This window comes from Talpa occidentalis, unplaced genomic scaffold, assembly GCF_014898055.3.
Source record: "Talpa occidentalis isolate TD23 unplaced genomic scaffold, MPIMG_talOcc4v2.1 talOcc4.10, whole genome shotgun sequence".
Classification (NCBI taxonomy): domain Eukaryota; kingdom Metazoa; phylum Chordata; class Mammalia; order Eulipotyphla; family Talpidae; genus Talpa; species Talpa occidentalis.
This window is the reverse complement of record NW_023600993.1, coordinates 89761423-89783221: the sequence shown is the minus strand read 5'-3', so window position 1 is coordinate 89783221 and position 21799 is coordinate 89761423. Positions and strand designations below refer to the sequence as shown.

General features: G+C 50.6%; 1 protein-coding gene across 1 annotated transcript; it reads left to right on the top strand.

Annotated features, from left to right (window-relative positions):
* Positions 1 to 5430: 5430 nt before the first annotated feature.
* On the top strand, positions 5431 to 17598 carry LOC119254135 (proenkephalin-B-like). The gene is made up of 4 exons (XM_037521273.2): positions 5431 to 5606; positions 6834 to 6893; positions 14388 to 14535; positions 15800 to 17598. Exons 3-4 carry the CDS (start codon positions 14407 to 14409, stop codon positions 16433 to 16435), a joined length of 765 nt encoding a protein of 254 aa, XP_037377170.1. The 5' UTR covers positions 5431 to 5606; positions 6834 to 6893; positions 14388 to 14406; the 3' UTR covers positions 16436 to 17598.
* The last annotated feature ends 4201 nt before the right edge of the window (positions 17599 to 21799 follow it).

Genomic DNA, 21799 nt, shown 5'->3' with positions numbered 1-21799 from the left:
CATTCTTTTTTATGGCTGAATATTATTTCATTGTAGGCCTAATCTGTGTTTTGTTTATCCAGCTGTCCACTGAGAGCGCCTGGTTTGTTTTTTCTCTTCTGGCTGTTGTAAATAATGCTGCTGTGAAGATGGGCATCCAAGCATCTGCTCAAGTACCTGTTTTCAGTTCTTTGGGGTAAATACCTAGAAGTGGAATTGCTGGGTTGTCTGGTAACTCTATGTCTAACGTTTAAAGAACCACCCCAAAATTTTCCATAGCAACTGCTCCATTTCACAAACCTACCACAATGCACTGTGTCCTTGACACTGGCTCTTTGAGGTGCATTAGGAAACCCTTCTTTGTTTGCTTGGCAAACTCCTGTGCATCCTTTAAAATCTACCTCAGATGTTACTTATTCAGAGAGCACTTCCTGAACACGCCCTACCTTCCTGCATAAAAGAAGTTATGTGGCATGTATTTTGCATTGCTTTGATTTGTCACAGATTCTTAATTTTTTATGTCTCTGTATACGAACTTGGTGAGGTCAGAAGTCATGTGGGATTTGAACCTGAATCACCTGCATCAGGAAATGCTCGTAAACTGAACAGAAGTGAGGAACTTGCTCCCCCACACATCTCTGGGCCTTTGTCCACACAGAAAACCATTTTCAACCCCTCCCAGGCAGCCAGCTCTCCCCTGACAAAGTGCTCAGCCTGGCGTTTGGGATTCTGCAGGCTCTTGAGCCTCTTCTCTTGCTGTTTACTCGGGGTTCCAATCCCACAATGCTGCTGGCAGTTCTTTAAGTCACTGATTCAACACATGTCTTCTGAGCACCCATGATGTGCTAGGCCTGTTTCAGGTGCCAGAGATACAATATGTCTGCTTTCATAGTTGACACTCCACCGGGAAATGACAAGAATTGGACAAACTATGAAGTATTTGTCAGACAGGGCCAATAAGTGGAGCTGGGCAAGGGGAAGGAGAGGCATTGCAGGGGGTGGGCAGGAGAGAGCTGTCTGAGGAAGTGTCATTGAAGGCAAAACCTACACGAAGTTCTGGAGTGAACATGAAGGGAAGAGCATTCCAGATGAAGGCACAGCATGTGCAAAGTCTCGGGAGCAGGAGTTAGAGTGCTTGGAGCAGCAGGGAGCCAGGGTGGCATGCAGGAAGCAAGAGGCAGGAAGTGGGAGGCAGAAAAGAGGAAGCAGGAAAGAGGAGGTTGTCAGGAAGCAGGTCCTGCAGGTAAGGAGCATGGGTCATGTTCCAAGAGGGGTGAAAACACTGGAGTGTTTTAAACTGGGGTGTTGTCCAATCTGAGTTCCATTTTTAAAAGAATCTCTCTTACAGTTGAGGCGCCAATAGTAGGTAGGGGTAAGGGTGGGAGCAGGAGGGAGTGGGTGTGACAGTCACCTAAGAGAGAAGTGATAGGGGTGATCCAGGGGACAAAGCCACTGACGGTGAAGGTGAGTTGAATCTGGGGGAGATATAGAAGGAAGTCAAGGATGACCTAGGCCTCCCTCACCTTGCCTCTATGCTTTTCCTTGGCTGATTCCTCTGCCTGGAATGCCCTTCCCTTTCCTTTGCTGGGGCAACTCCTTCTCCTACTGCCTCGCTTCTCAGTTAGCTCCCCCTTTCTCCTGAAAACCTTCCCTGGTTTCTCTCCTGCCACCCACTCTGCTCCACCAGGCTGGCTTAGGGGGCTGGTCTCTGTACCCCGCAGCACTCTAGTCTGCTCCTAGCCCAGCCCTGGTCAGACTGCTGCACATTGCCTGCTCCCACATCCACCCCCACCAGGGCCAAGAGCACAAAGGAGGCCAAATTGTGTGTGACACACGTTTCGTGCCCCAGGCCGAGCAAGGATGGCTCATTGTGATGGTTGGTCAATGTAAAAGCATGAGAGAGATGAGCACTGCTCCCCATTAAGCACAGCTCCTGCCTCCCTTATCTCTCCCATGGTAGACACACACACACACACACACACACACACACACACACACACACACACACATGCAGACGTGGCTCTGGACCTGAAGCTGTGTGGGTCCCTGAGATCCACGCATGCACATGGTGGCATGAAGAGTGAACCAGGACCCTGGAAGCTGACGGGACAGTGACATCCTCCCAAGTGACCCATGTCACCTGCTCCAGCCTTTCCATCACAACAGGTGACTGGAGAAAACACTTGGAGCTTTGCGAATAAGATGGAACCAGGGCAGTGAGAAGCTGAGCATCAGGGCAACTCTGCCACTCTCTAGCTGCGTCTGGTCATGTGCATGATATTCCCTCCCCGAGTCCCGTTGCTTATCTGTAAAGCAGGGTGGGGTCCCATCTCGCTGCAGGGTCATGGGGAAAATCACATGCTAATAGCTGCACACGGTTTACGACAGGGCTTGGCATGTAGAAAAGCCTTAAGCAACGCTGGCTTTATTGTTAACGTCTGTCTTCCACCAAGGGCTTCCTTCTTCCTACTTAACAGCACAATTTGAGGGCTGGCTGTTTCAAATATTGTAACCTTTGCTTTTGCCCACTTCAAGATCTGAAATAGACTCATTGTGCTCTGAGGACATGCAGGGAACACGGTGGAGCTTTGGAATCAGTCCTCACACCTGCACAGAGCTAGTTCTGTCCCATCTTCAGATGACTCAAGAGCTCAGGGAGGCAAGACCTTGGTTGCCATGCACCGAGGAAGGGGAGCCCCGGGATTGGAGCGCAAGTGAGCCACCCACAGCCCACGGTTTCCCACCTCATGTGCTGCTGCCCTTGGGGCCTGTGACATGACCCCCAGGTGCCAGCGAGGGGAGTGAGCTCCTGTCAGGCATGGGAGAAAGCTATTCCTGACTGCGCACGCGCACCTGTGTGTATGTGTGTGAGCGTGAGTGTGTGTGTGAGGGTGTGTGGGGGGATATGTGTAAAGGACGCCGCAGGAGGAAAGGCCAGGCAAATGAATGAGCCATTTGCTCTTGAGGCAGACAATAGACTCTGGGGGTGACGGATGTTAAACACTAATGGCTTAAAACTGGATTATCCACAGCCTCTCCAACCTCGCCGTCCTCGCCCTCGTTTCTCTTTATGATAAAAAATACTCAAGAGAGGGCCTCCTCCTCTATTCTTCTAATGCCCTCTGACTTCCAGAAACAGGAGCCTCTGTGCCCCATGTCTTTGTCTATTTAGGTCACTACCAAGAGCTTAGAGGTAGAGGAAATGGGGGTGGGGGGAGAGAAAAGTAAGGAAAATAGAGAGCAACTGGGGTGAGGTGTTGACCTTGGAGATGAAGACGCTAACCTGGGACTCCTATGTTTCCAGGGTGACAGTGAACACATGCCACTCGAGCTCTGTGGGTGCCTAAGCAGAACACCAGGAGATCTGGCCAAGCTGAGCCTGGGTCATGGCCATCAGCCCGGCCTGGGACTTCCACATGGGTTCCCGAAATCCCCTGCATCTGCCTGTCAGGCCTGGCTGGGCAAAGGGACAAAGCCTTAAATCGCTGAGAGCGTCCTCTCTGGAAGGGAGGAGGGAGACCTCACCTCAAGACTGGTGGCAAGTGTGTGGGCACTGAGGTCTCGAGACCTGAGGGACGGAACTTCAGCTGCCTGACCCACTCGCGGAGGCACTGCGACACCTGTGCACACGTGTGCTCATGGAGAGGATACAGAGCAGCAGGTGGAAGCATCTGGAACATCATAGGTGCCCCTGCCATCTTCCTTCCTGTAATGAATCAGGTGCAGGGAGAGACCTGTGGTGCATCCAAGCAGGGACGATGTGACTAATCACAAGGACAGAAGGCGTCGGGGCACTTGTGAAGCACAGGCTGAATTAAGGACTGTTACCCACAACTTCTTGTTTCATCCTCTCAAGAGTCTGATAACAGCCAGATACTGTTATCCCCATTTAATGGATGAACAAAGTGAGGCTGAAGTTGGAGGCATGTCTAAGGTCTCTCTACCAGTGAGGGGAACCCAACCAGCACAGCAGCCCTCTCCTGCAGTGGAGAGTGCCCCCCGAGTGGAAAGCTTCTGTGCCCATCTTCAGCATGGGCAGATCCACAGCTTCATGCCTAAGGAGAGGTGAGGGAGTGAGCGGGGACTCTGCGGCCAGGTAAACCTGGGTTTGGATCCTAGCTTAAGGACTTACTTGCTGTGTGTCTTTGGCCATGTTTCTCAGCTCTCAAGCCTCTTTTTCCTCAGCTGCAGCATGGGGTTAGGTGCACTACCTGGCCAGGTATGAGGATGCAACCTGACAATTTGGCTAATTGCCTGAAACAGCACAGGTGCCCATAAAATGGGCCTCCCCGGCCAGAATCTGGAACGTCTGCCTTCCACCAGACACCTCTCGCCTGCTGTCGATGGAGAAAAGCATATTCTTTTCCAAACTCAGAGACCCCCGTGTGTTCTGGACGGGACCCGTGGCCACGCCGAGCGCAGTCTGCAAGCTGCTATTGGCATCAGCGGCCAGAATAAATGAACCGGGTCTCCCCCCCCACCTGGAGTCCCAGCAAAGGCACATCGCAGCCCAGATTTTGAGGGGATTTCATGATCCTTACTGTGTAGCCTCCAGAGAAAAGTAAACTGCTGCTCTTGGCTGCCGGGGAAGGGCTGTGCTTCTGCCAGGGCGGCTTGTGCCTGGCTCAGGCATGTACCACAGACTGTTGGCGGCAGGCGCGTGGAAGCAGAGACATTTCCGCACACGCAGGCACCCGCCACACACGGAGTCACAGCTTGGGCCGGGCACGCAGCCCCTGCAGGCCTCCCCTGCTGCTCCCCCGTAGTCTCTTCCCTGTCAAGGGCTTCTGTCTCGGGGATCTGGAGGAGTTCTGAGCCTGCCTGTCTTTTCTCTCTCTCGGTTTCCTTATCTCTCTCCTCACTGTTTCTGCCCGTCTCCCTGGGCACCCATCTATCTGGGCACCCTCCTCTCTGCCACGCGCTCTCTGGGTCTCTGGTTGTGGGACTCTTCCTCCCTTGCTTCCCTGACGCGGTCCCTTTCTCTGTGTCTGATTCTCTCTGAATCTCTCTCTCCCCATCTGTCTTAATATTTGTCTGGCGCGCGCTGTCTCCATGTTTGTCTGATTGTCTCTGTCTCTCTCTGTGCTCATCTGTCTCTGTGTTTCTGCCTGTCTCTGACTCTTTCTGTGCCTCTCCATCTTTCCCTAACTCTGCCTCTGTCCCTCCCTACCTGTCTTATTTTTTCCTCTGTGACACTCTCCTGGAAATGCATCAAAGACTGAAGTGGCCGGATTTCAAGTGACAAACAGCACTACACCCAGAACCGCCCCTCCCTCCTGCCTGCTGCCTTCCTCCTCCACACCCCTGTCACCAAGAGAACCCTATTGTGTGGGGCCGGGAGTTGGAGTTGAAGGGCCCGGGGGCCTGTGCCTGCACTGCTCTGAGCTCCTTCCCCATTGGCTAGAAGCAGCCTGTGCGCAGCAAGAGCTGAGCAAAAGGGGGAGGCTCTAGTCCATAAAAGGGGGGCAAGACACCAGAACTGGCATTCTAAGGGGGCTTTGGTGGTGCGCACAGCTGCCTCTTTGACCTCTCCTCCCCAGCAGGAGGCCCCTGAGTTCTGGACTGGTGCCTGCCACCGTGCCCCAGCCTGCTGGCCAGAAGCTGCCCAGGGACAAAGGAGCACACAGGTAACACCCAGAGGGGCTCCAGCACCCCTTTTTTGGTTTTATTTGTTTTTCCTGGTCCTCTGGATCTGAAAGTGGCAAGAGCTTGGGCTGGAGGATTTCAGGTTTGGGTCTGATTATCTGGCAGATGGAGTTCCAGTGCGGAGGCCAGTTTACAAAAGCCAGAGCAGGGTGAGAGAGAGATTGCTCTCTGGAGTTTCCCTCTCTGTCCAGCCCTGCTTTTAACAGGTGGGTGGCTCTGTCCCAAGAGGATCACCCCTCAGTTTAACTCCCAGGTCTTTTTCCCCTTGCACTCTGCAACACAGCAGTGTCCCCGGGGAGAACGGGCTGCCCTGGGTGGAGAAGACAGAGATTTAGATAATCAGGGCGATTTTAAAGGTCAGGGGTGCTCACTGGACTTAGAGAACAAGGACTTGGGGATGGTGTTGAGATTCAGGGCTCTGGCATTTACCACGTATCATGTACATCCATGTAGAGCCAAGTTCAGCCTTTCTTTTCTGTTTGGATCGTGTTTAATTGCTGACAGGGTGCTGGTTCGAGTGGCTCTTTTTGGTATAATTTTACACGGAAGTGAAGTTTGGGGTTGTTTTGTTGGGAGGGAATGGGGAAAGAGCAACTACCTAGCAGGAGACCCAGGCTTGGCAGGATTTGTCCTGTCAATTTTAGTTTGAAAGGACTTGTTGCTTTTATGTAAATTAGAGCAGAGCATTCAGTTAGGCTGGGAGGAAGCTCGGATGCGAACGCCACTTTCTCACTGGCGAGGATGCCCACACTTAAAGGACATAGGATAGAATCCCAAAGTTTGATTCTAGCAAAAAGGCTGGTGAACTGCAGAAAGAAAAAAAAAAAGGTTGCTGGTAACTCCAAGGTTGAATTGTAAATTCTGTGACCTCGTCCTTTTTCCTGAATTTCTTTTATCTAGAATTTCTCCAAGCTTTACAAACATTCCTTAATTAAACCTCCAAGCTTCCCAGGGGAAGCAAGCTCTTCAGGTTATTGGATCTGATTTCCATTCCCCTCCCACAGACCGAAAGTCTTCATTACCATCTTTCTTCCGAGGGTTGGGAAAATACACAAGGCTTGTCTATCTAATTTGACAGGCATTTCAGTCAAGATCTATTGCAAAACATTTCAGGATGTCAGTCCTCTGCTCTTCATTTTCTGCCCCCCATCTCTTTTCCCTGCTTCTCCCCCACCCCCCCAACCTTGCCTTTTGTTCTATTTTTGCAGGTCATTTATCTCCAGGCTTTGAGATCTGCGTGGGGGAGCTGTTGCAGCAACCCAAGCGGGGTAAGTTCTGCTGCTTGGGGGAGGTTGGCGTTGGCCGAGGAATCTTAAGCCCACTTCTGGGCCCCAGAAGTGTGATGAGGGGCTGAGTCTCCATGGGCCGCTGGGAAGGGGGCTGTTGAGGGGGGTCTTATAGCTCTGTGGGGAAAGGACAGGCTCTAGGGCTTTAAGAAATTTGCAATCACCTTAAAGCACATGGAAAGAGATTAGGATCTTGAAGTAACTCCTCAGGACCCTAATATCCCATATATCATCTAAATGTGTGTTTCAAAACACTGGAGACAGTACTGGGCTCAAATCCTAGCCCCCACTACCGCTCATTTGCTGTGTGATTTCAGGTAGCAGCCCTCCCTGAGTGTTCATTTCCTGACCTGTGCAGTGAGGGTAATAGTGATGTCTACCTCCTAAGGTTATTGTGAGCCTCCTTGGGAAACTGTGCTATGCCTGTAGGTGCTCAATCAATGTTAGGGTGCCTGTTTAGGTTTTCCCTGTCCGAAAGTAGTTGGGTCCCCCTCCTTCCCCTAGCCATTTATATCCTTGATCATCCCACCCCATCCTGCTGTTATGTTCAGGAAAAGGGTCTCAGGGTTGCTTCTGTTGGTAGGGTTGGGACTTCCCTTCCCTGTCTACCCCATTCTCTCCACACCAAGAGGAGATTTTGTTCCTTCATGAAGTCCCCTCTTGATGGAGCCGCCTTAACTCCCCCTCCCACTGCCCCCCTCCTCAGGTCATTCTCACACGGTTGTTGTATTTATTAGACATCTTCCATCACTCTAAGAGGGATCGATCCTTGGTGGTTTGATTTCAATGCATATCTGAGAAAGTGCCCTTGGCTGGCTGATTTCTCTCCCCGTTTTGTTCATCTTGGCCCGTAAATGTTGGTTCATATCAGTGGATCTGACAGGAGGCTAAAAGGATTTCACTGAGACAGAGCTGGTCACTGGGGCAGGCAGGCAGCTGCCATAGCCCCTGGGGAAGCCCAGGACCGGGCTCCTGAGGTGGAACTGTCCCCCAGTCCTCTGAAGTTGGCCGAAAGGAATCCCTTCCCGTCTGGGTTCAGATGGCTGCTGCGGGCAGGAATATCAATGGTCCAGGCCCCCCAAGTACATCGAGGGTTCAGGAGACTTCTCCCTGACACCACCCAGCCCTCCTGATGGCCAGAGGGTCAGCTGCAGGTATATTCAGCAGGGGAGATTTGCCTGCTCTCACTTGGCCCCTTGACTTGTTATGGGCAATTCAGTTTAACCTGACAAGGGCTTATTGAGCGGTTCCTGTGTGCGCCCCTGGCCTCTGATCACAAAGAACAGGGTCAGATTCCCGCAGGGCAGAGATTCTGTGTTTGTGATTCACACAGTGGCTCAGCCTCCTGACTCAAAGTCCACCTATCTCCCGCCTTCTCTCTCTCACCCTGCTCCTCCCCTGCCTCCCTGCCTGCTTCTTCTTCCTGATACTTTCTTCCTTTCCTGACTAGTAATCTCTCCCCACATTTATTTCTAGTCTTTATTTCTTTTCCCACAGGAACCATCATCTCTGCCTCTGCTTCTCTGGGTGCCTTTCTCTGTGGTGCAAGTCTCATGCGCCTGCTAACCTCTCTCCTCCACGGCCCTGCCCCCAGCTCACTCTCTGTGTCTTCATTCCATATTTCTGACCCTGCCTCCCTTTCCTTTCTCCCATCCCTTGACCTCATCCTCCAGCCACAAAGGACAGGGTTTCCATAGGAGTCCTGCTCTCTGAAGGTCTTCTTTCAGAACTGCTGTAACCATCCCGGGCCGACTTTCACTCTGACCTCTGCACAGGAAAGGCCCAGAGAAGTGCTTGAGTCTCACCCCTGTGCTGGGCTCCCTGCTGGGCTCACTTTCCAATCAGAACCCAAGCCCTCCCTGTGACTGGTCATTCTTTGCTCATGACCCAAAGGCCTAACAGCTTTCAGGGGCTCTGTTTGCCAGCCTGCTGGGGACCCACACGGATGTGGGGTGTGAGACTCCTGAGATAATTTTATCCTCAGGAATGTGAAGGTTTGGGGGCGGATCCCATGGACATTTAATAGCTGCCTAGTGCTCAGGGATGGTTTGTGGAGTGGAGCGGACTTGAAATCTGCTTTGCTCTTCCTGGCCTCCGGGATCGACCTGAGTCTCTCTTCCCAAGTAGAAAATGGGGCTAAGGGTGCTCAGGCTGGGGATTCTCCTGAGGGTGCAAACACACTCACTGAGATGAAATGCGTAGCCCTGAGCCTCGTCCCAACAGCTGTGCCCTGAACTGGGTGTGCAGGGACTCTGGAAAGGCCAGGAGAAGCACCTGGAGGATTCGAACCCTGCCATGCAGCTGCTAGGGCTTCGGGGGTGTTTTATTGCTAGGCCCCCACCCTTCCCCGCTGAGCCTGCCCCGCAGAGCCTTGGGAGGTTCTGTGAGGGTGATCGCGCTGCGTGATGGTGGAGGGTCCTGGACAGGACCGACTCCCGCGGAGTGGCAGCTGGGTGTGGGAGGCCCCAGGCCTGTCTCCATTTCCCTCCTGACTCATGATGTGACCTTAAACAAGTGACTTCATTTCTACCTTTTCGCATTTCCTCTTCTATCAAATAGGGCTAATCACATGCGATAAAGTGCTGGGAGAGATAATTGCCATGTTAAATCAAACCATTATTATTCTATGCTGGCTTTTTAAGTGAAAATGCTCGCTGCTGCTTGGAGCCCCCTCAGACTCCAACAGATTTATCACCAGAGGTAGTTGAGTCCCTTCTCTTTTAGGTAACTCTGGGTCCTGCTGAGAAAAGGGCCATTATGTCCTGGCCCTTTAAGTGAGGGTCTCAGGTGGGGGCCTTCTGGGACCCCCGTGGGGAGGTGATGCCTCTGTTCACAGGCTTGGAGATTTACCCAAGAAAATTAGCTTCAAAACTGTTAGGATAACTAGAATCATAAAATGCTTGTAAATATTTTGTTGTTGTTGTTCTTTATAAAATGCTTATTATACCTTGAGTGAAGGCCGGGTCAGCACACTTATTCTGTAAATGATGGGACAGTAAAATTTTCTGGTTTGGGGGCCACACAGCTCCTGGGCGGGTGCTGCCCTGGCAGGCTTCTCCATGGCCACTGGGGCGTGTACAGAGAAGAGACTTATCCTAAGGAATCAGATCATGTGATTCAGAGCTGGCAGGTCCAAAATTTCTTTCCCATCAGGGGTCAGGGGCATCACCCCTGCTCCCCCAGCAGCCCAGGCTTCCCTCATGGGCTGTGGCAAAACTCCTCAGGTAACAGCTGAGAAAATGCTTCAGGAACTTGCAAGCAGAAGGGTTTTCTTGGCCATGCAAGCCTCTCCCCGCCCCCCACAATATACACTGGGATGTGTTGCTCACCAAGTGGGCTCAAGTTCTGCTTCTCATACCAGTGAAGGGTTCAGTTCTTTTTCTCCTGAGCCCCTCCCAAGTCTGAGATGACAGTGGGCAGAGACAGTCTTCGCTACGTGACTTCCAAGCAAATCCTCGGAGCAAAGGTGGAAGCCTCCTGAGGCCCACCTGACATTGCATAGTTATTACCCATGAGGGAAGGAAACAGGATCACTTAGGAAAATCTCAGAGCTGAAGTGTTGTCATCAGTCACCTTTTACCCTGAGAGGTCTGAAGCCTGACATTCCCATTGATAAGCCAAGTGAGCTTGGGCCAGCAATGTCCCTTCGCCCAGCTCAGTCTTCCCTCTGTACAATGGGTGTGAGAACACTCACCTCTGGGTTGCCTTAAGGATTAGAAGAATTTGCATTAAGTGGTCACGTACAGCTTGGCTCTGAGTTGCTCTTGAGAAGTGGTGGCCCCTGTTGGTTGCTATGATCATGAGTGAGGACCGTGAGGCCTGGTCAATTCACTTTGAGTTTCCCCTGGGTGCTAGGACTTTATTCTCATTCCTTTCACCCTCTTCTTTTCCCATCTCCGAAATGAGGTTGGAATGGGACCTTCATACTGTACATTTAATGCACCTACTATGTGTCAGGCACCACACCAGGTACTTTCTCCATGATCTTTTATTTAATTCCTACATAGTTATCAGCCCCATGTTATAGCGGTGAAAACTGAGGCCCGGCAGAGTTAAGTCATTTTCCCAAACTGGTGATAGGTGGTGGGATGGGATTTAAATCCACAATACAAAGCATTTGGTGATCCTGCTTCTGGGTGAGAGGAATTAGAGGTCTCTCCTTTGTCACCAACAGTATCCCTCCCACCCCATGCTGTTTTTATTTGTTTGAGTGAGTGGTTTAGGGGTGTGTGTCTATCCAGAGCTCAGCTGGGGGGACCTGAGGGAAGATGCCAGGTGGGGACAGAGGCCACATGTGCCCTCCCTGTGACTGATGTCACCTTGGAATGTAGACCTGATCCAGGCCTTGTGATCTTTTAAGGCAAGTTGGAAATTGAGATTTTTTTGAATGTAAAAGTCTTTCAATTTAAAAACTGGCATAAACAGTTTTTAAAATCCCTGTGCAAGTTAAAACATTTTATGCCCATTTGCTGAGTTTGTCCTGCAGGCGGTCACTTTGCAACCTTTGGATGTTTGCCAAGTGCTGGGTGGCGGGGTGGGGGGGGGTGTGGAGAAAGAGAGAGTGAGAGAGTGTGCAAGAGGCCTCAGCCCCGCCTGACCCCACCCACAACACTCCCTAAACCCCTGGTTGTTTCAGAAGAGCCTCCCTGCTTGGGGGTCCTCTGCTCTGCCAAACCCCATCACCGTCCCTCTCTCCATTTTTTTGGGGGGGTGGGGGAGGAACAGGAAAAGCACACAGTTCCCTCCCCTCTTCCTACTTTCATTAACACTTGCTGAATTCCCTTTAGCAGGTGTTGGTTTTAACAACCCTTTGAGGACCCTGAGTTTTCTCTGGGGCACAAAGGTGCGGTGCAGAACAATTCTAACGGGGCTTCCAGCCGGCTGAGGGCTTGCCTGTTTATTCACTCAATAAATTTCTGGAGCCCTTGCTCTCATTGAGGCCTTTATTAGGCACTAAGGACACTACTCACTCACTCATTCATTCATTCATTCATTCATCAATCACACAAACTCCCTTAGTCTTCCCATTACATTAGAAGGAAATACAGACTCTTGATCTTGGGCTTTGAGGGCTGACTCTATCTGGCCACTGCCTACCTCTGCTTTTTCTACACCAGTCTCATCCTGAATACCCCCTCATCTCCCCTGGTCTCCTCGTAATTCTCAAACACACCACACTTTCTCACCCCTTCTCACTTGCAAAGTTCTTCTGATAGGAGACTCAAAAAGTAAGAGGTAATAGAGCTAGAGCTAGATAGTTGTGGGAGCTCAGAGAAACCTAATCCAGAGGGACTTCCTGGAAGAGGCAACTGAGACTGCCTTTTGAAGAATAAATACTGTTAGTTAGGGAGATGGGAGTAGATAGATGGAATGAGAAAGGCAACCCAGGCAGAGCAAGCTCCCTGAGCAGACACTTGGAAGATGGGGTGCATAGAACCTTCATTTTGGAATTGCAGGTGGTTGGTCAGGTCTAGGTTGCATCCAGTCTTGTGCTGCGCATTTGCTGGGATGCCTTGGACAGTCCCTGTTTCCTTGCTGTGCCCCCATTCCTGCGTCTGTAGAATGGAAATCATGTTGGAGTCAGCCTCATGGGGCCCCTAACAGCACAACACAAATGAGGCTCGACACGGCGTGGCACAGAGCACGGCCGTCCTCCACAGCAAAGCCCCAGCGCACCGGCAAAGGCAGTGGGAGCTGGGGTGCAGGGCGGGGAGCAGCCAGGCCAGCAGCTGTGCTGGGGGTTCTCAGAGGCAAGGTCAGAGGCTGCTCTGGCCCCTGGAGCGGGGAGCTAGACTGAAGGGGGTTGGGCAGACATGGTGGTTAAGGAGTTGGGCTCCCGAGTGAGGGCAGTTGACCCCTTACTAGCTCTGCAAAGCTGGCAGGTGTCTAAGCTTAGTTTCCTCATTTACAAACTGGGTGTGACGGAGGGCCCTCCTCCCACGAGAACTGCCAGAACATCATGAGTTCTTAACCACCATCAGATCAGCTAGAAAGGAGTAGCAGGCATAATAAGTGACTGGATGGCAGGACAGGATGCTGATGCTATGGGGATCTCCAATTGGGTCTCCTACCTTAGCAGCCAGGCTGGCGGGAAGCTCCCTCGCCAGGACTGAGACTGCTTTAGTGTTTCGGATTCAGCTACCTAGCGTGTCTCGAGGACGACCTATGTGCGGGTGGGGGTTGTCGGTGCCAGGTCGCAGCAGGGACTGTGACACTCAGGGTCTGTGCCCTGAAGGAGCTAGTGGGGCTGCCAATAACAAACATCAACACGCTTCAAATGAACAGGACAGCCTGAGGCGGTGACCCAAACAAAGCGGGGAGATATGAGAGAAACCAGGAAACTGTGTTAAATATGGGGGTCAGCAAATACCTGGCTGGAGATGTGGGGTTTAATTCACTTACAAGAAGTTGCAAGCTGGGTGAAAATCTGAGACCAGGGAACTGCAGAGGGAGGAACAGAAAGTGCAAAGGCCCTGAGGTAGGAGCAAGCTTGGTGTACATGAGGAACACAGAGTATTACAAAGAAGTGAAGACACAACTCCTGCCTTCATGACACCAAAGTATAAAGACTCACGCAGCTCATTACCATATAATGGAATATTTTGTGGAGGAGACCCAAGTTTCTAGGAGAATACAGAGGAAGGGATCTGTTCCAGCCTAGGCCAGGGAGAGCTGCCTGGAGGAAGTAATATCCAATCTAGGACCTACATGACACGTGACAGAAAGGGAGAAGGTTTTCCAGAGAGCATAGCATGTGCATAGGCCCAGAGGTGGGACAGGGCCTGATAGATTCTTCGGGGAAATTGAATTGCAAGTGGCTGGATGTGGTTAAAACCCATAACTGGAATGTTGGGGTATAAGGATGGAATCAATGGCATCCCCATAACTTAGGAGATGGGTCTAGTCACAGAATTGATATGCTGAGGACATTTCACTTTAGGCAGGAGGACCAGATTGAGAGCTGAGGCAGGGAGAACACACAGAGCTGGGGAAGGTGGGGCTACGCTCAGGGCAGGCAAAAGCGTTGAAGTGGAAAAGACAAATTCCAGAGACCTCACAGACTGCCTGGGGGGTTGTCTGGGGAGCAGGGGACAAAAGCAGGTGATGAGCTCAGAGAATTCAGAAAAGAATTCAGATCAGCAAGGTCTTCTGGCTTGGTGGGTGGGCAAAGTGGCTTCTGAAGTTTGACAGACCCCGGTCTTGGCTTGTCCATTTCCTGGCTCGTGAGTAATCCCCACTCTGGCCTCGACTTCCCTCCTTGTTCACGAGCACTTATGAATTCCCTACCCTGACCCTTGGCCTTGGCATCCACTGCGCCTCTCTGGGTCTCTGTTTTCTCCACGGCAGAATGGGAATGAGGATGGTCAGCTTTGTGGGGCTTCAGGCAGGAGCTGATGAAATGACTTTGCAGGTGTGGGATGCCTGTGCAGAGCAGGCCGCCACTGATGTCATCCTCTCCTCTTTCTCCCTCTGCAGAAGGAAGAGCTGAGACAAGATGGCGTGGCAGGGGCTGGTGCTGGCTGCTTGCCTCCTGGTGCTCCCCTCCACCGCAGCAGACTGCCTGTCCCGGTGCTCCTGGTGTGCGGTGAAGACCCAGGATGTGTCCAAACGCATCGACCCCGTGGTAGGCTTCAGTCAAGGCTTCTTGATGCCCAGCCCCAGGGTCTGCGTGCAGAGCCCAGACAGGGGAGGACACAGGCCTGGCAGCTGTGAACTGCAGCCTCATCCCACCTGGGCTTGACAGGTCCTGCCCACGGCCAGCCTGGACGCTGGGGTGCTGCTGTCCATCTTCGTCTCCACCCCAGACGTCCATCCTGGGCTTGCTCTGGGCCGGGCTGGGGATTAAGTCTATCAGGGAGCCTGTTCTAGGCAGCAGGGAGTGTCATTCAAGAGCACATGGTGACTTTGGGTATCGACAGCCCTGGGGTAACTTTTCACCACCAAGATGATGGGGACCTCTGAATCTAGTCACTCCCATTGAAGGAGTTCTTTCTACTATCCTAAATACCAGGATCTGGTGGGCAGAATCCAAAGCTGTGGCCCTTTTCCTGGGACTGGGCATCTCTTGGCCAGTCCTTACTGGCTTTACTCTGAGCTGGGCCCCTGTGCGCTCTCCTGTGACAAGGACAATGGTGGTCAGAGGGAGTGGTGGTCAGAGCACAGGTTTCTTTCTTGCCACTTAATTCCGTGATTCTGGAAGCCCCTCTCTCAGCCTCAGTTTTTTCATTTGCAAGACGGTGGTGATTCCAGGGGGTAATGATGAAAAGGGCTGAATACATGATTCTGGCCATGCTGCTGAGATGCGCACAGCCTACCAGGTGCTGCCAGGCACTGGGGCTGGGCATCGTCCTGTGCTGTGATCATTGTCATCAACTCATTGTCCTCATCGCCATGTCTGAATTCTCCCAATACTCCCATGAAGTAGATACTGTGGGCCCAGGTTCGATAAGCTCTCACATGTCCCCTCACATGTGCTCTTTCCACCCATCTTTATTGCTCTCGTCCCTCTCTAGAAAGCCTTGTGGCTTGCTTCACCACTAGGAGAGGCTGCGAGAACCAGCTACTTCCTCTGGGCTCAGAGTAGAAGAGAAGGGTGAGCAGAGCAGAGCACTATGGGAAGAGCTTCCTTTCCATGTTGGCAGTGCCACCGATGGCCACGCGTCCTTGGGAAAGCTGCTTCACATCTCCAAGCCTGTTTCTTCATCTTCCACCCTGGCATAAAGTCACTTACATTTATGCACCACTGGGGCCATTAAAGTGCAGCCTGGTGTTGAGTAATGGAAGCAGCTTTTGATTCTCCCAGACATCAGGCAGGAGCAGGAGAGTGATGTGGTTTGACAGCTTAATGGGGGTGACATTATCCCGTGGTCTTTTTGCATCTTTTGCAGATTTGCTTCCTGGAATGCCAGGCTGACCTGCTGTCCTCTGAAGAGTGGGCATTATGCCAGGGCCTTCTGGCTTTTCTTACTCCCTTCACCCCCGGGCTAAGTGGCATGGAAGACGTGGGGAGCGATGCAACTTTGGAAGAGCCCTACAGTGAGCTGGTCAAGCAAGCTGAACCCGTTCTGAAGGAGCTGGAGAAAAACAGACACCTCCTCAGCACCCCAGCAGAGGAGAAGGCTCAGGGCAGGAGCCTGGCAGAGAAGCTCAGCGATCTCTCTAGCAGGCTGGGGGAGGGAGCAGAGTCTGAGCTGATGGAGGGCACCCAGCCAAATGATGGTGCCATAGAGGCTGGAGCACCAGCTTCTAATGAGGAGGACCCCCAGGAGCAGGTCAAACGCTATGGGGGCTTCTTGCGCAAATACCCCAAGAGGCGTTCAGAGGTGGCTGGGGAGGGTGACCAGGAGGAGGTGGGCCATGAGGACCTGTACAAACGCTATGGGGGTTTCCTGCGGCGCATCCGTCCCAAGCTCAAATGGAACCTAAAAAAGCGTTATGGTCGTTTTCTCCGGCGCCAGTTCAAGGAGGTAACCCGGTCTCAGGAAGACCCCAATGATTACTCCACAGATCTTTCTGATGAGTAAACATCTCTACATCACGGTTGAGCCAGGAGCTCCCCCCGACACCCTTCCAGATTGGTGTGCACTTGTCACCCTTCCCTATGTGCCCTGTCCCCACATTCATTTAACGTTGTCTCTACCACATCCAGACCTAGCCTGCCTGCCTTCTGCTAGGAGTGCAGTGTTTGTCGAGGGTCAGTGGGAGGGAAGGATGGAGCTTCTCTTAGTAGGCTTAGTGCTTGACTCAGACCCTAGACCTCCACACTACTGCCCACAACAGCTTTGGATATTAGCCCCTCCACCCCGTTCTTGTGACTACCCAATTCCAGGAATCCAGACTGGCTTCTGGACCTGACTTTTTCCTAATCCTTTTAGATCTATGATCTCCAAAGTTTGCTGATCACATGGCCCTCTCATATAGATATGTTCATTTATACACATATTATGAAACATACAAAAGGCAGGCATTTAAAACAAAATAGATAAACAAATAGAAATCCTGAAATTTTATTTCCAAATGTGAAAGGATCACCCTGTGCCTACCACTTGGGAGACCAGACCATGGTTTAGGTTAAAAATTTAAATACCACATTTGATTGGAGTAGGAATTCCTACATTCGAGAGTTTGATCTTCTGTGGGTTATATGTTTAGTCAGTGTACTCTGAGTTCTCGATGTTTAGGAATATCCTGAGTCCCTGGACACTTGTCCAGGTCGGTACCGTGGACAGCGCCCAACTCCTCAAAGAAGGCAGTGAAACTCTATTTCCTAATGCTTAGTGAGAGCCTTCTGAATGCTGAAATGATCAAGAAGTGAGCCAGGGAAACCAATTTGCTCTGTGTAACAAACTCAAAATGTGGACCAGTTCCCTCAGCTCTCATTAAGCTAATTAAACTGATCGGTATCACACTCCCACCCCAGGATGAACTGAAGCTGAGTCAAGTTGATGAGGTTAAGCACAACCATGTTCTTGAGCAGCTGAATCGGCAGCCAAGAGTCCAAGCCATCTGGTCAAACATATGCATTGGGCATTGGGTAAGAGAATTCAGAAGCAACAGCTAGAAAGAGAAAATGGCTCTCTCCAACCCCCCAATGATGTTTCCTTTTAATGTCTCAAAATAAAACCAAGCAGAGGAATGAAATGATTAAGTACTTGAGGCCAAATGAGTTCCCTTGGTTCAAATAACCCAGAATCAGGGCAGAGACCTCCCAATGTCTTGGTTTCAATGACAATCTCTCTCTCTCTCTCTCTCTTTTCTGGTCACTATGGCTTGCTTTGTGAATCCAGGTGTCTACTTATAGGACAGAAAATGGACTTGACTTTGGTCAATTTTCTAAGATGCTACTGAACACACTTCTTTGTGGGCAATCCCCAGGTGTCTCATGGTGTTCTGAGATGTATAGATTGTTTTAGGGTTACTTTATGTGCTTTTTAAGAACTCCATTTATGTGATTGTAATTTGCTTGGTCCTTAATAGGCCTATATTATTTCCTACTCCAGTATAATAAATAAAAGAAAGATATTGATGACTTGGGGCGTGTGTGTGTCTGTGCACCTCAGTCTCCAAAACATTAAAAGACCATTTGCATAGGAGACGGCTGGGAAATGAAAATTACACATTCACATGCACACACATTCAGAGTGGAAACTTAAATGCAATGGAAGATGGAAAACAGCACCAGTGCTAGAGTGCCGTAGCCTTTAATTTGAGATCCGTGTGACCTTGGGTAAATCATTTGGCTTCCCTGAGCCTTCGTTCCCTGTTGTGTGAAATAAATACTTGAGTGCCAACTTTTGCAGGGTGACTGAGGACTGGATGAGATCAAAGCTGCAGTTACAGCGGCAGGCACTCAGTGGAGGGGTGGGGTGGGGGTTCCTTTCTCCTACATTGTCACAAAGGACAGTGGCAAAGCTTAAGTGCTGAGAGCAGGGGAGGAGCTGCAGGGGTAGTGTGAGCCCCAAGGAACTCCTGGGGGCTGCCTCCTGGGCTGAATTACCAGGGCAGGAGAGAGAGAAGGATGAGTTTGCTGGGGATGAAGAACACTACTAATGTCCTTTATTAAAGTGAAATCCTTCCTTAAATGGCTGTAGGGTAGGTAAAAGTATCAGGCTTTTCTGCCCTCCCGCCATTAGGCTAGACGAGGGAACCCTGTGGTCCTGAACGCATGCCTGATGGCGGGCGCCTGAAGTGGGTACACCTGGGCTGAGAGACTGAGGTTATAAGGGCGGCATCACAGGGACGCCAGCAGAAGCCAAGAACAGCTGGAAGCCGAGAGAAGAAGAGAAGCAGAGAGAACGCCGGAGAGCCCAGATAGAGTGAGGATTTGCTGGGGGCTGGGAGGACGGCCAGCCTCCTGGCCTCCGGGGACCCCTGCCTGCCATATGCCTGGCAAATCTAAATAAAAGACCTGAAAAAGCCACAGAGGTCTCCAGGACTCTCCTCCTTTATCCCACCTGCATGGGATCTTAGAAAACCTGCACTGTGCCCTGTTCCTGCCCCTACAATGGCATAGATGAGACATCTTTAAATGGGGCTAATGTGACAGACCTCTGGTTGACTTCCTGTGAAACAGTCAGGGAGGGCTCTCATTCTCTCATTCACTCCACAAAGTATTACTTGAAGGCCTACTGTGTGATGGGCCTTTCGCTAGGAGGAGGAATAGGGAAATAGAATGGACAAGGTCTCATCCATTATGGAATTTAAGTCGCGGGGGGCGGGGGTAGACAGAAATATACCTGTAAACAAAAATATACATAAAAACTAAATAAAATTAAATTATAAATTTTAATAAAATTTAAAATAGTAATTCTGTGAAGGGTATATAGTAATAAAGGATAATAAGGATAGGGAGGGAATCTCCATAGGGTTTTCAGGAAATCCTCCTTAAAGAGTATCCCATTCTTGATATTTATAGATCATCAAATTGGAAGGAACCTAAGATTAGGATGATCTCTTCCAACTACCTATTCTGTACCAAAACTCACAAGTTGATAATAGATTTTCACCTACTTGAACACCTTCATTGACTTGGATTTCAAACTCACTCACCTACTTCATTGACTTGGATTTCAAACTCACAAGTTGATAATAGATTTTCACCTACTTGAACACCTTCATTGACTTGGATTTCATAAAATATGGCTGCTCCTTAATAAGCTTCCATCTTTCTGTTAGGGTGGAATGGAGTCCTGATCCCGCTGTCTGCTAACCTATGAACTTCTCTCAGGAAGAATTTTTTGTTACTTGCAAACAAATGCCTCCTAATTATCTCAAAAGGTTGAAGAAACAAACCAAAAAAATCCAGGTAATTTGTGGGCTTGTACAAATGAAGTCTTCAGATAGAATTTGATCTAGGGGATCAATAAGACCCTCTCCATAAGGAGGTTCTTTTCTCCTCTCTGTTTGATTCAGTCTAAGACTTGACATGTTCCCAGGATGACTGATAGCAGCTCCAGACTATACTAGGCAGGTGCAAGTCCAGCGTTTTTCACAGCAAATCCTAATCACAGACTCATTGCACCTCATTGACTCTGATTGGCTCACCTGTCTAATCCTGAGTTAAAGCCGGTCTTTGTGGACAGATTAACATTGACGCTCTGATGGTCAGGGATGAACCACATGGACACCGTTGGAGCTAGGCATAGATTTAACCCAACTCAAAGGAACTGGACTAGGAGCGGGAAAGGGGATGGGATATTCCTGGGAGGAAGATTGGAACATGCTTCCCAGGAGGAGAATGAATACCAACTCACCAAGCCGTAGACAGTTGTGCCCCTAGTGAGTCATAGTGGCTGGGTGGGCACTGGGGCAAACTGGAGGGTGTATGCCATGGGGAATGTGAGCCCAGAGTGCCAGATCTGATTTTTAAGGGACAGCAGAAATCTGAATTTGTGCATTTTTTCCAAAGTAGGTTTAGTAATTTTTTTTTTTTTTTTTGGCAAAGTATGAGCAGGACAAATACTATGTTTGGGATGAGCTGGTTCACTCTTTCACAACAATTTTGTGACCTCTCTTTTATGAGAAACACTCAGTTTTCTTAGTTTTTAAAATTTCCCCTGCTCTTCTGGTCTTCCTTCCTGGACCCATTTCACGTGGGGGAGAAGGCACGACCACGGAAGATAGCTAGTGCTGAGCCAGCAAGGCACAGGGCAGGTTCTCCATGGATCTGGGCTGATGGATAAAAGAGAGTCCTGGAGGCTTTTTCAGGCTTTTAATCTTTTCTACACCAGGTGCAGGGCAGGCAGGGCCCGGGTCAGGAGGCTGGCAGGTCTCCCAGCCCCCAGTGAATCTTTACTCTCTCTGGTCTCTCTGGCTTTTCTTGTGGTCTCTTCCATCATAGCTGTTCCCCTTCACTCCCCACCACGCTGTCCTCTGCCGCTCCCCATCCTCTGTGGCACTGCCCCTATAGGCTCGGCCGCCAGGCCCAAGTGTGCTCATTTACATGTGCTCACACCATACTCCAGGAGTCCACTGTTGGGCATGCGCACCCCAAGCCCAAGTTCCCAAGCGCCTCACGCATTTAAGGCCACAAGGGATGGCCACAGAGGCCAATGGTGAAAAAGCCCGAGCAATCTTCGTTTACCCTACAGCTAGGTCACATGGACCTGGGCTCAGTTATCCCCTTGCTGGGCTGGCTCTGAAGCAAGCCACTGCCCTTCACGGAGGCTCAGTTTCCGGTCTGTCAAATGGGAAGAAAAATACTGGCTTCCCTGGACAGAGGTGAGGATTCTTTACTATAAGGTCTCCAAGGCACCCAGCGCACAAGAGGAACATGACACAGCTGCTGCGCCTTCTAGAGGGTGATGCTCTGAGGCTGGGGCTCCAGATGTCTCCGAGTGGGGTGTGCAGTGTTGAAAGGACAAGATTTTCCTGGCAGTAAGAAAAGGATGAAATTGAAAAAATAATTGTTTTACTGAACTGTAACATACATGCTGTAAAGTGTATGTAATCTAAAGAGGGCAGCTCAGTGGATTCTTACCTAGGTGCACACCTGTGTGACCACCATTCAGATGACAATAGAGAACATTCCCAGCACCCCAGAAGGGGGATCATTTTTTTATGAGCTGTCTGTGGGGTGAAGAGCAAGCCACAGGAAGAACTGGAATGAAAACATCGCAGGCCTTGCGGAGTCCCGCTCCTTTGTCTGTGTCTCAAAGGCCACTGGGCAGTGGTCACGGCACAGACATTGGTGCTGGGATGCCAACATCCCAGTAACCTTACAAGAGCTTGTTCCTAATAAGCACGCGGTTACCATGACAACGCCCTGCACCATCATCAGTGAGGAAAGTCTTGTTATAATGATCACAACAATCATAACGATGCCTTGGATTGGCTCACCCCTCCCCCAGCCCAACTTTAAGCCCTTCACACAAACAAGCCCAGAGATG